Consider the following 13,364-nt stretch of genomic DNA (forward strand, 5'->3'; position numbering starts at 1 on the left):
CTGTATGGATTTCCCAAGATCCATAAGAACAACGTTCCACTGAGACCGAGCGTTAGCGCTCCTGGCTCACGAACGTATAAACTGGCGAAACACTTGGCCTCTCTGCTCCAACCACACGTGGGAAAGACCGACACATACATTAAGGACTCAGGACATTTCATTGAAAAGCTGAAGAAACTGAAACTTGCGCCAAACGATATCCTGGTCAGTTTTGATGTTGTTTCGTTATTTACGAAAGTGCCACTCAGCGACGCTCTGGATCACATCGGTTCCATGTTCCCGCAAGACATCAAAAAGCTCTTCCATGCATGTCTCACCACGAGCTATTTCACGTGGAATGGCGATTTCTGCGAACAGCTGGAAGGCGTCGCCATGGGTAGTCCTCTCAGTCCAGTGATGGCCAACTTCTTCATGGAACAATTCGAAGCACAGGCTCTGGACTCGGCGACTTGCAAACCTAAGGTGTGGTACAGGTACGTCGATGATACTTTCGTGGTGTGGAGCCATGGTGAAGACCAGCTCGGTGAATTCCTGAGACACTTGAACAGCCTCCATGCCAACATAACATTTACCATGGAAGTAGAAAAGGACAAGAAACTGCCATTTCTAGATGTGCTGGTCACAAGGGACGGCGAAAACCTGGGACACAGCGTGTATCGAAAACCGACACACACGGACCGATACCTGCACAAACTGTCAAACCACCACCCGAGCCAGAAAAGAGGCATGATTAGTACGCTCGTAACGAGAGCAGGACGAATATGTGAGCCTCAACACCTCAAACGAGAAATGCAACACCTGGAAACTGTTCTGAGGAGCAATGGGTACTCCACAAATTACATTAGAAGTGTAACAGAGCCAAACACTCGGCGAAGTAAGGAACCAGAAAAAGAAATGTCGGGTACGGCCTTTCTGCCATACATTCCTAGAGTGACGGACAGAATCGGCCGTATATTGTGCAAACACGGCGTAAAGACGATTTTCAAACCGACAAGGAAGATCAAAGAGTGTCTTAGATCGGCGAAGGAGAAAAGAGACCCACTTGCAATGTCGGGAATATACCGTATACCTTGCACATGCGGAAAAGTTTATGTCGGAATGACTGGACGATCCATTAACACCAGGATCAAAGAGCATAAGCGACATTGCAGGTTGGGGCAGGTGGAGAAATCGGCCGTGGCAGAGCACGCACTGAATGAGACCGACCACGTAATAAAATTCGCCGATACGGAAGTTCTGTCTGTAGAGAAGCACTATCACACGCGCTTGTTCAGAGAAGCTGTAGAAATCCAAAAACACGCGAACAGTTTCAACAAGAAAGAGGAAAGCCTTAAGGTAAACGGATCCTGGCTTCCCGTACTGCATCGAACGACCGTCGCAGGTAGCAAGAGCAGAACCGCACCGGAAATGACCGCGGAGAAGCCCTCGGACGTTGGCGCGCCAGGTACATATAGCCTGCGGCCGCGAGCTAGCCTCCAGTTCACCACCGGCAATGGAGGGTGAAGCTTTGACAATGCCAGCCACTCGTGCTGGCGAAACGTCAGAAAAATCATTGGATGAACGTCGGCCGAAGAACCCGAGACAGAAGCCAATAGGCAGTTTGTCAACAAGTAGCCACGAAAGCCTTAACAATTTCTTAAAACTTCTGTTGGAATTTACATCGAAGCGCCAAAGAAACTGGTATAGGCATGCGTATTCAAATACGGAGATATGTAAACAGGCAGGATACGGCACTGCAGTCGGAAACGGCTATATAAGACAACAAGTGTCTGGCGCCGTTGTTAAATCGGTTACTGCAGCTACAACGGCACGTTATCATGAGTTGAGTTAGTTTTAACGTGGTTTTGTAGTCGGCGCATGATCGATGGGACTCAGCATCTACGAGGCAGCGATGAAGGGGGGAATTTTCCCGTATGACCATTCCACGAGTGTACCGTGAATATAACGAATCAGGTAAAACATCAAATCTCCGACATCGGTGTGGACGGAAAAAGATCCTGCAAGAATGGGACCAACAACGACTGAAGAGAATCTTTCAACGTGACAGACGTGCAACCCTTCCTCAAATTGCTGCAGATTTCAATGCTGGGCCATCAACAAGTGTCAGCGTGCGAACCATTCAACGAAACATAATCGATTTGGGCTTTCGGAGCCGAAGGCCCACTCGTGTACCCTTGCTGAGCTCACGATACAAAGCTTTACGCCTCGCCTGGGCCCGTCAACACTGACACTGGACTGTTGATGACTGGAGACATGTTGCCTGGTAGGACGAGTCTCGTTTCAAATTGTATCGAACGGACGGACGTGTACGAGTATGGAGACAACCTCATGATCCATGGATCCTGCATGTCAGCAGGGGACTATTCAAGTTGGTGGAGGCTCTGTAATGGTGTGGAGCTTGTATAGTTGGAGTGATATGGGACCACTGATCGTCTAGATACGACTCTTACAGGTGACACTTAAGTCAGCATCCTGTCCGATCACCTGCATCCATTCGCGTCCATTGTGCATTCCGACGTGCTTGGGAAATTCCGGAAGGGCAATGCGACACCCCACACGTCCAGAATTTCTACAGAGTGGCTCCAGGAACACTCTTATGAGTTTAAAAACTCCCGCTGGCCACCAAAGTACCCAGAAAAGAACATTGTTGTAACATGCTGTTCAGAAGAAATCTCCAGCGCCTCGTACTCTTACGGGTTTATGGACAGCCCTGCAGGATTCGTGGTGCCACTTCCCTCCAGCACTACTTCAGACACTAGTCGAGTCCATGCCATGTCATGTTGCGGCACCTCTGCGTGCTCGCGGGGGCCCTACACGATATCAGGCAGGTGCACCAGTTTCTTTGGTTCTTCAGTCTATATATACTGCCTTACAAAAGAGTGAAGCACCCAGGAGAAGAGAAGAGAAATGACACTTCACGGATTGAGAGGGTGTGTGGCGTTATTTTAGTGATTGCGATGCCGATACTTGGCGATAGGAGCCCACTTATCAGTATGATGTTACATTTGACATGGCTGCATGAACTGATATAGTTGACAAGGGTGTCATAAAGCCGTTGTATCCACTCGTGCCGTGAGTGGTAGTCACGCGGTCTCTGGGGCCTTGTCACGGTTCACGCGGCTCCCTCCGTCGGAGGTTCGAGCCCTCCTTTGGGCTTGGATCTGTGTTGTCCTTTGCATAAGTTAGTTTAAGTTAGATTAAATAGTGTGTATGCTTAGAGACCGATGACCTCAGCAGTTTGGTTCCATAGGCACTTACCATATTCTATACTATCCACTCCTGAGGCGAACTGGTCCCTCATATCCTGGAAACTGGGACTAGTAAGGAGTTGACTTACACGGTGGCCCCAAACACGTTCTGTCGGAGCAGACACGGGGCTCGTGCTGGGCATGGGAGTGTGTCATCACCAAACAGACAGTTTATAGAGAAAAGTGTCATGTGTGGACGACCACTATCGTGTTAATAAATGGCACCGCGATACTGTGGCATCAGAGGTAGCACATGAGGACGCAGGATGTCCTTGACGTATCACTGTGCATTTAGAGTTCCCTCGGTCACTACCATCCGTGACGACCTGAAATCACACAAGATGGTTCAAATGGCTCTGAGCACTATGGGACTTAACATCTATGGTCATCAGTCCCCTAGAACTTAGAACTACTTAAACCTAACTAACCTAAGGACAGCACACACCCAGCCATCACGAGGCAGAGAAAATCCCTGACCCCGCCGGGAATCGAACCCGGGAACCCGGGCGTGGGAAGCGAGAACGCTACCGCACGACCACGAGATGCGGGCCACACACACAAGATGGTTCTCCACACTGTGACGCCAGTAGAAGCACCACTGTGCCTGTCCAAACGTTGGAAGAATGGGGCCTCATGCCACGTCGCCGTCATACTTGTCAATGATGGTCATCCAGGGTAGTCCAGAACCGCGATTTATTGCTGAACACATTGAAACGTCATTCATCAGTAGTTCATGGTTCCTGTCATGCCACCACACCAAACGCTGCAATTTGTGTTGTGTTATTAACGGCAGCCTGTGCAACGGACGGTAGTTCCCTAGATCAGCTGCTGCAGGTCTCTAACTAGTGATGCAGCATGAGACAGAATGTTGTAGGGAATCCATTACAGGGCTATTACAAATGATTGAAGCGATTTCATAAATTCACCGTAGCTCCATTCATTGACATATGGTCACAGCACACTACAGATACGTAGAAAAACTCATAAAGTTTCGTTCGGCTGAAGCCGCACTTCAGGTTTCTGCCGTCAGAGCGCTCGAGAGCGCAGTGAGACAAAATGGCGACAGGAGCCGAGAAAGCATATGTCGTGCTTGAAATGCACTCACATCAGTCAGTCATAACAGTGCAACGACACTTCAGGACGAAGTTCAACAAAGATCCACCAACTGCTAACTCCATTCGGCGATGGTATGCGCAGTTTAAAGCTTCTGGATGCCTCTGTAAGGGGAAATCAACGGGTCGGCCTGCAGTGAGCGAAGAAACGGTTGAACGCGTGCAGGCAAGATTCACGCGTAGCCCGCGGAAAATTGGCACATGCCAGAACTGGAGACCGACAGCGCCGACTTCATCTCAACAGGATGGTGCTCCACCGCACTTCCATCATGATGTTCGGCATTTCTTAAACAGGAGATTGGAAAACCGATGGATAGGTCGTGGTGGAGATCATGATCAGCAATTCATGTCATGGCCTCCACGCTCTCCCGACTTAACCCCATGCGATTTCTTTCTGTGGGGTTATGTGAAAGATTCAGTGTTTAAACCTCCTCTACCAAGAAACGTGCCAGAACTGCGAGCTCGCATCAACGATGCTTCCGAACTCATTGATGGGGACATGCTGCGCCGAGTGTGGGAGGAACTTGATTATCGGCTTGATGTCTGCCGAATCACTAAAGGGGCACATATCGAACATTTGTGAATGCCTAAAAAAACTTTTTGAGTTTTTGTATGTGTGTGCAAAGCATTGTGGAAATATCTCAAATAATAAAGTTATTGTAGAGCTGTGAAATCGCTTCAATCATCTGTAATAACCCTGTACTTACGCTCGGATGGCAGGCGCAGATGTGAAGCGGTAACGATGTGCCTGGTGAACAATTCGGCGATCCATCACTGTGGTTGATCAGACACCGCCGGCCAGAACCTTGATGACGATTATGCTTGCCCTCACATTCCCAGGCAGTCCAACACAGGACCACTGTCACATACGAATTCCCCACAAATCTGGATGCTGTACAACTCAGCCAGCTAACCAAATGGACAGCGATAATGAGGCCCCTTTTAAACCTTGTCAGGTACTGATAATGCTGACTCGCACGTGCACACGACATACTCATATTCTTCAAAGCGATCACTTACACGAGCGAAAATGTTTTCTGTTTGTTTCACCTGTTTTGTCAGGCAGTGTAGATCACTTATGTGCAATTTATATTTCATTAAATGAATATTATTTTGAAGATAAGACCGCTTCAGCTGTAAGTCCTTTATTTATCAGCACGACCGGTTTGGTAGCATTATAGATGTATCATCAGGTGCAGTGTGTACAAATTAACAGACTTGTCAGGTACTGATAATCCTGACTCGCACGTGCACACGACATACTCATATTCTTCAAAGCGATCACTTACACGAGTGAAAATGTTTTCTGTTTGTTTCACCTGTTTTGTCAGGCAGTGTAGATCACTTATATGCAATTTATATTTCATTAAATGAATATTATTTTGAAGATAAGACTGCTTCAGCTGTAAGTCCTTTATTTATCAGCACGACCGGTTTGGTAGCATTATAGATGTATCATCAGGTGCAGTGTGTACAAATTAACAGACAAGACAAAAAGTGATGTAAGTCATATAAGACAAGAAAACGTAAATTTTTGGAAATTTGTGGTAAGGTCTTATGGGACCCAACTGCTGAGGTCATCGGTCCCTAAGTTTACGCACTACTTAATCTAACTTACGGTAATGACAACACACACACCAATGCCCGAGGGAGGATTCGAACCTCCGACGGGGCAGCCGCGCGGACCGTGACAAGGCGCCTCAAACCACGTGAAAGATATACGGGATAAACATACAAAATCATGCCATGTTCGGATCGAGAAAAAAGAATAGGATGATACAGTGTTCGTAGTTAGCAATTTTTCGCTAATTAGCGGACATCAAATACAAAATAGCGTAATATAACATAGAACTCTCCCGTTTTACGCTCCCGTGATACGCTCCCGTAATGCCAAAAATGGTTGAAATGGCTCTAAGCACTATGGGACTTAACATCTGAGGTCATCAATCCCCTGGACTTAGAACTACTGAAACCTAACTAATAACCTAAGGACATCACAAACATCCATGCCCGAGGCAGGATTCGAACCTGCGACCGTAGCAGCAGCGTGGTTCCAAACTGAAGCGCCTAGAACAGCTCGACCACAGCGGCCGGCCCCGTAATGCCCAGAAAGGACGAAAACTAAAAATAAGAAATTCCTAGTAAAAAACTATCAGCTGGTAAAACGCTACTAAATTCCACTCACCACGAGTAACTGCATCTGGTGAGTTAATGGGTCCCCGTCTACCGACAAAAAGTGACCAAAATCCGTCCTATATGATCATCTACGGGATTATTTAATCTTAAGCAGCTCACGGTCCTTCATTTATCCAAAACGCATTGAAAAGAACATACTGGTAAACCTCCAGTTATTCACTCTTAGACTGTGTTTCATCCCCCAAAAACTTCCAACATAAAACTATTTTAAGGCTTAGCACGAAACTGGCACGAAGTGAAAAAAGGCTGAATATCGTGTCGTACCTAAACACCTCAATCGTCAGAACGGCAGAACGCAACACACTGCAAAGTCAGGTGGCAAAGGCTGCAGTTACCGCCCTAAGTGTGCGCACTGGATGTGTCCTAACAGGCGACGTGTCTAGACGGAACTGTGGACACACCATACAGTGACATGGAGAGAAGGTTCGTGTGGAGCGCGCATGCTCATCCGCGAATAACTAGACATGTAGAACGGTGACCGAGCTGACGAGAGTGCTGAGTGATCCTTTCTAATGTGTTAAAAACCGACGTAAATTCGCTATTATTAGTGCCAACATTGTCCATGAAAAAGCAGCACATTAATGGTTGTAAAATGGTTCAAGATGGTAGCTATTAAAATTTTTAAACTAAGACACAAAACGATAATTTATTAAACAAAAAACAAAAGCCGTGACCTAAACTACCGCGCTGCGGTTTACACGAATCGCTCTTGATTTAAAATTCAGTAAAAGGATGAAAAACGTGCTAATAAACAAAGGACTTACAACTGAAGCGGTATTATCTTCAAAATGATGTATCCATGTTGTGGTGCCCTGACAACGAAGTCCGTTGAAATACCCTACTGGCCATTAAAATTGCTACACCACGAAGATGACGTGCTACAGACGCGAAATTTAACCGACAGGAGTGATATGCAAATGATTAGCTTTTCAGAGCATTCACACAAGCTTGGCGCCGGTGGCGACACCTGCAACGTGCTGACATGAGGAAAGTCTCCAACCGATTTCTCATACACAAACAGCAGTTGACCGGCGTCGCCTGGTGTAACGTTGTTGTGATGCCTCGTGTAAGGAGCAGAAATGCGTATCATCACGTTTCCGACTTTGATAAAGGTCGGATTGTAGCCTATCGCGATTGCGGTTTATCGTATCGCGACATTGCTGCTCGCGTTGGTCGAGATCCAATGACTGTTAGCAGAATATGGAATCGGTGGGTTCAGAAGGGTAATACGGAACGCCTTGCTGGATCCCAACGGCCTCGTACAACTAGCAGTCGAAATGAAAGGCATCTTATCCGCATGGCTGTAACGGATCGTGCAGCCACGTCTCCATCCCTGAGTCAACAGATGGGGACATTTGGAATACCAACAACTATCTGCACGAACAGTTCGACGACGTTTGCAGCAGCATGGACTATCAGCTCGGAGAGCATGGCTGCGGTCACCCTTGACGCTGTATCACAGACAGGAGCGCCTGCGTTGGTGTATTCAACGACGAACCTATGTGCACGAATGGCAAAACGTCATTTTTTCAGATGAATCCAGGTTCTGTTTACAGTATCACGATGGTCGCGTGCGTGTTTGGCGACATCGCGGTGAACGCACACTGGAAGCGTGTATTCGTCATCGCCATACTGGCGTATCACCCGGCGTGATAGTAAGGGGTGCCACTGGTTACACGTCTCGGTCACCTCTTGGTCGCATTGACGGCACTTTGAACAGTGAACGTTACATTTCAGATGTGTTACGATCCGTGACTCTACCCTTCATTCGATCCCTGCGAAACCCTACATTTCAGCAGGATTATGTACGACCGCATGTTGCACGTCCTGTACGGGCCTTTCTGGATTCAGAAAATGTTCGACTGCTGCCCTGGTCAGCACATTCTCCAGATCTCTCACCAACTGAAAACGTCTGGTCAATGGTGGCCGAGCAACTGGCTCGTCACAATACACCACTCACTAGTCTTGATGAACTGTGGCATCGTGTTGAAGCTGCATGGGCAGCTGTACCTGTACACGCCATCCAAGCTCTGTTTGACTCAATGCCCAGGCGTATCAAGGCCGCTATTACGGCCAGAGGTGGTTGTTCTGGGTACTGATTTCTTAGGATCTATGCACCCAAATTGCGTGAAAATGTAATCACAATTCAGTTCTAGTATAATATATTTGTCCACTGAATACCCGTTATCATCTGCATTTCTTCTTGGTGCAGCAATTTTAATGGCTCTCTCTCCATGACAACCGAAGGTCTCACACAAGTCTGCTCACCCGAGAGCAGTTCACGTTGCTTTATTGGGCTGTTCTTCCTCATCCACCTTACAGCCTGGATCTCGCACCTTCCGACTTCCATCTGTTTCACCCAACGAAGAATGTACTCTGCGGGAAACATTTTAATGTCGAGTATTGTAAATTTATTTGGGTGTACCTTTTTGAACAAGCAGAAGGCCATCAACAATCATATCGACGCTCTCCAGCTTTCTTGATGTTTTTTAATCAGGCTCACTGGAGCACTCTCTCCGTAGCTGCGTGTGGCCGAGCTAGAGAAGGAACTGCAAGCGGAAAAGGCGGCTCGCGCCCAGCTGGAGGCGGAAGCTGCCGAGAGGGTACGGCCGCCTCCACCGCCCCCACAGCCATCCGCGCTGTCCGTCAAGCGCGACGCCAAGAAGGCGGGCAACCCAGGTACCAAGAAGGGGAAGGGCGGCGACGGCGAAGAGGGGCCTACGGTCGAGGAGTTGATGGAGCGTCTGCACACGGTGACCGCAGAGCTGCAGGAGGCGAGGGCGCTGCTCGAGGAAGCTGAGGCCACCCGGAAACGGCAGGCCGCCGACTACGCCGTCCTGCGCGAAGACGTGCGCGACCTGCACTCCAGGGTGGCGGCGGTAGGTGCTCGGCGGCTGCATCAAGCCCCCTCTGAGTAGCCTGCTTTCATACTTGTCTCTTATGCACTTATACTGACGAAAATGGAAAGTGTTACACCGCAAACACCTTGAGCGAACTCTACTGATACTACAGTATTTACACTACTGGCCATTAAAATTGCTATACAAAGAAGAAATACAGATGATTAACGGGTATTCATTTGACAAACATATTATACTACAACTGACATGTGATTACGTTTTCACGCAATTTAGGTGCATAGATCCTGAGAAATCAGTACCCAGAACAACCACCTCTGGCCGTAATAACGGCCTTGATACGCGTGGGCATTGAGTCAAACAGAGCTTGTATGGCGTGTACAGGTACATCTGCCCGTGCAGCTTCAACACGATGCCACAGTTCATCAAGAGTAGTGACTGGCGTATTGTGACGAGCCAGTTGCTCGGCCGCCATTGACCAGACGTTTTCAATTGGTGAGAGATCTGGAGAATGTGCTGGCCAGGGCAGCAGTCGAACATTTTCTGTATCCAGAAAGGACCGTACAGGACCTGCAACATGCGATCATGCATTATCCTGCTGAAATGAAGGGTTTTCCAAGGATCGAATGAAGCGTAGATGGTTCAAATTACTCTGAGCACTATGGGACTTAACTTCTAAGATCATCAGTCCTCTAGAACTTAGAACTACTTAAAGCTAACTAACCTAAGGACATCACACACTCACACTCATCCATGACCGAGGCAGGATTCGAACCTGCGACCATAGTGGTCTCGCGGTTCCAGACTGTAGCGCCTAGAACCGCTCGGCCACCCCGACCGGCTGAAGCGTAGAGCCACGGGTCGTAACACATCTGAAATGTAACGTCCACTGTTGAAAGTGCCGTCAATGCGAACAAGAGGTGACCGAGACGTGTAACCAATGGCACCCCATAGCATCACGCCAGGTGATACGCCAGTATGGCGATGACGAATACATGCTTGCAATGTCCGTTCGCCGCGACGTCGCCAAACACGGATGCGACCATCATGATGCTGTAAACAGAACCTGGATTCATCCGAAAAAATGACGTTTAGTCATTCGTGCACCCAGGTTCGTCGTTGAGTACACCATCGCAGGCGCTCTTTTCTGTCATGCAGCGTCAACGGTAACCGCAGCCTTGGTCTCCGAGCTGATAGTCCATGCTGCTGCAAACGTTGTCGAACTGTTCGTGCAGATGGTTGTTCTCCCCATCTGTTGACTCGGGGATCGAGACGTGGCTGCACGATCCGTTACAGCCACGCGGATAAGATGCCTGTCATCTCGACTACTAGTTCTGCGAGGAAGGTGGGATCCAGCACGGCGTTCCGTATTACCCTCCTGAACCCACCGATTCCATATTCTGCTAACAGTCATTGGATCTCGACCAACGCGAGTAGTAATGTCGCGATACGATAAACCGCAGTCGCGATAGGCTACAATCAGACCTTTATCAAAGTCGGAAACGTGATGGTACGCATTTCTTCTACTTACACGAGGCATCGCAACAACGTTACACCAGGCAACGCCGATCAACTCTTATTTGCGTATGAGAAATCGGTTGGAGACTTTCCTCATGTCAGCACGTTGTAGGTGTCGCCACCGGCGCCAACCTTGTGTGAATGCTCTGAAAAGCTAATCATTTGCATATCACAGCATCTTCTTCCTGTCGGTTTAATTTCGCGTCTGTAGCATGTCATCTTCGTGGTGTGGCAATTTTAATGGCCAGTAGTGTACATGACCGTGGGTACGTTGATTAAAATTTCATCCTTTTGCGAGCTTATTTTCAGAACGGAAAAATCCATTCAAACAGACGAGGAATGATGGGAGTACATGACGGCTATTGGATGTGTCTAACGTTACTGGAACATTTCAGGGGCATACCGCAGCACATCGTGCCCAGATCTCGTGCACGCTATATCGTATGGCGCTTGCTCCGAACGTCTCTCTCGCCTTTCGGCTCGTGTCAGCTAGAGCTTTAGTTTGAAAGACTCGCTGGTTTGATCTGTCGCGCGCAGGGTAAGCAGCTAGTGCCCTCTTGCAAAGTGTAGAGCTCCGGGGGCGGCACCGAGGCTGAAGGTTGTTGGCAAGTGTGCTTCGGTGCGTTGTGCTCTGGGGCAGCTCGAGGTTGTGCTGGCTCTTCCTTTCCTTGCAAGGTAGTTCCTTGACGGTTGTCTTGAGTGGCTTTAGATCAGCTGAGCAGTCACTGTGTTTGTTAGCTTTTTAGCAGTTTTGTTGCTTAAATTGCCCAGTGGTTTTAGGTACTGCGGATATCAGCTGGGCAGCTGTTGCATTCGCTTCAGTTGTTTTAATTGTTGATTAAACTTTCATGTGATTTTAAGTGCTGCACGGATCAGCTGGGCAGTCATTGTATCCTTTAGCTTTGTAGCAGTTGGTTGTTTAAATTTGTCAGTGGTTTTAGGTGCTGCTCACACAGAAACCTTCAGAAGTCAGACACTCAGATCGGTATCAAACGTTGTATGTAGATAGAGTATCAATCAAAACACCGATTTAGTTCGTGCTGTGTGCTGTCATCCATTAGAACAAGCGTAGACGGTAATTAAAAGTATCACCAGAACTACGGAGAACAGGAAATGCTTATCTGTGAACAACTGCCTTGCAGATCTCTCGTGGATGAGTCGTATATAAGGTCCTGCATTCAGACACCGATGATGAAAATTTTTTTACGACTGAAAGTGTTATGCGGCAGAACATTTTCCTGACACGTAAACGGTCTTTTCGGAGGTTTTAGAAATGTTATTTTGGCAGTCTGCTTTGGCTTTGTTAGTTGACAGTAGCAAACGTTCAAATGATTCAAATGGCTCTGAGCACTATGCGACTTAACTTCTGAGGTGATCAGTCGCCTAGAACTTAGAACTAATTAAACCTAACTAACCTTAGGACATCACACACAGCCATGCCCGAGGCAGGATTCGAACCTGCGACCGTAGCGGTCGCTCGGCTCCAGAGTAGCAAACGTATAGAGTACATTTGTATACGAGGGTAGTCCCAAAAGTAAGGTCTCCTATTTTTTTATAAGTACAGAACCCTTTTTGTGTGGCAGTTGGTCACACTGTTATGAACAGTGCTTCACGCGCTCTGTGCAAAGATGCGCACGCCGCGCTGAGGCACCCAGTCTTGGCTTGGCAGCCGTTGAGAACGGAGCTCCCGTTGGATGTTACCGTCAAGCGCGAATTGCGCGCAGTTATTCGGTTTTTGAACGCAAAGGGCACTGTGCCGATGGAAATCCATCTCCAATTGACGGAAGTGTATGGTGAGTCGTGCACAGACGTCAAAAATGTTCGTAAGTGGTGTAGAGAGTGTGCAGATGGTCGGACTGAAATTCACGACAAACAAAGTAGCGGGACACCATCAATTTCTGAGGAGACAGTGTTGAAGGTTGAGCAAAGCATGCGCGAAGATCAGCGGATCACCCTGGATGATCTCTGCACGTTGGTTCCTGAGGTTTCCCGAAGCACCACTCACAGAATTTTAGCGAAAACATTGAACTACCGAAAGGTGTGCGCAGGATGGGTGCCACGCATGCTGACTGAGGACCGCATGAGGCAACGAGCTGATCGTTCCCGCGCATTTCTTCACCGCCTTGCAGCCGAACAGGACAACTTTCTGGACTCAATTGTCACGGGTGACGAAACCTGGGCATACCACTTTACACCTGAGACCAAGCAACAATCACGCCAGTGGCGGCATCCTTCTTCGCCAAAGCCGCGGATATGGCGGCGAGCTGGTATGGCATGGGCATACAAAAACTGCCACAGCGTCTACAAAAATGAATCGACAGAAATGGTGATTATGTCGAAAAATAGCTAAATCTTCAAGCTGTAAACTAATGTAAACCATTGTAGAAATAAACAGGTCTATGTACTTATAAAAAATAGGAGACCTTACTTTT

The 13,364-nt window shown here is 48.0% G+C and overlaps 1 protein-coding gene across 1 annotated transcript in view; it reads left to right on the forward strand.

The window, feature by feature from the left end:
• Positions 1–13,364, forward strand: part of LOC126188417 (myosin-7B-like) — a 105,528-nt gene that overhangs the window by 38,931 nt on the left and 53,233 nt on the right. Inside the window, exon 5 of the mRNA XM_049930021.1 lies at positions 9,079–9,435. Within this exon, the coding sequence (XP_049785978.1) occupies positions 9,079–9,435 (357 nt within the window). The remainder of the gene's footprint in view (positions 1–9,078; positions 9,436–13,364) is intronic.

The sequence above is a fragment of the Schistocerca cancellata genome, chromosome 5, assembly GCF_023864275.1.
Source record: "Schistocerca cancellata isolate TAMUIC-IGC-003103 chromosome 5, iqSchCanc2.1, whole genome shotgun sequence".
Lineage (NCBI taxonomy): Eukaryota > Metazoa > Arthropoda > Insecta > Orthoptera > Acrididae > Schistocerca > Schistocerca cancellata.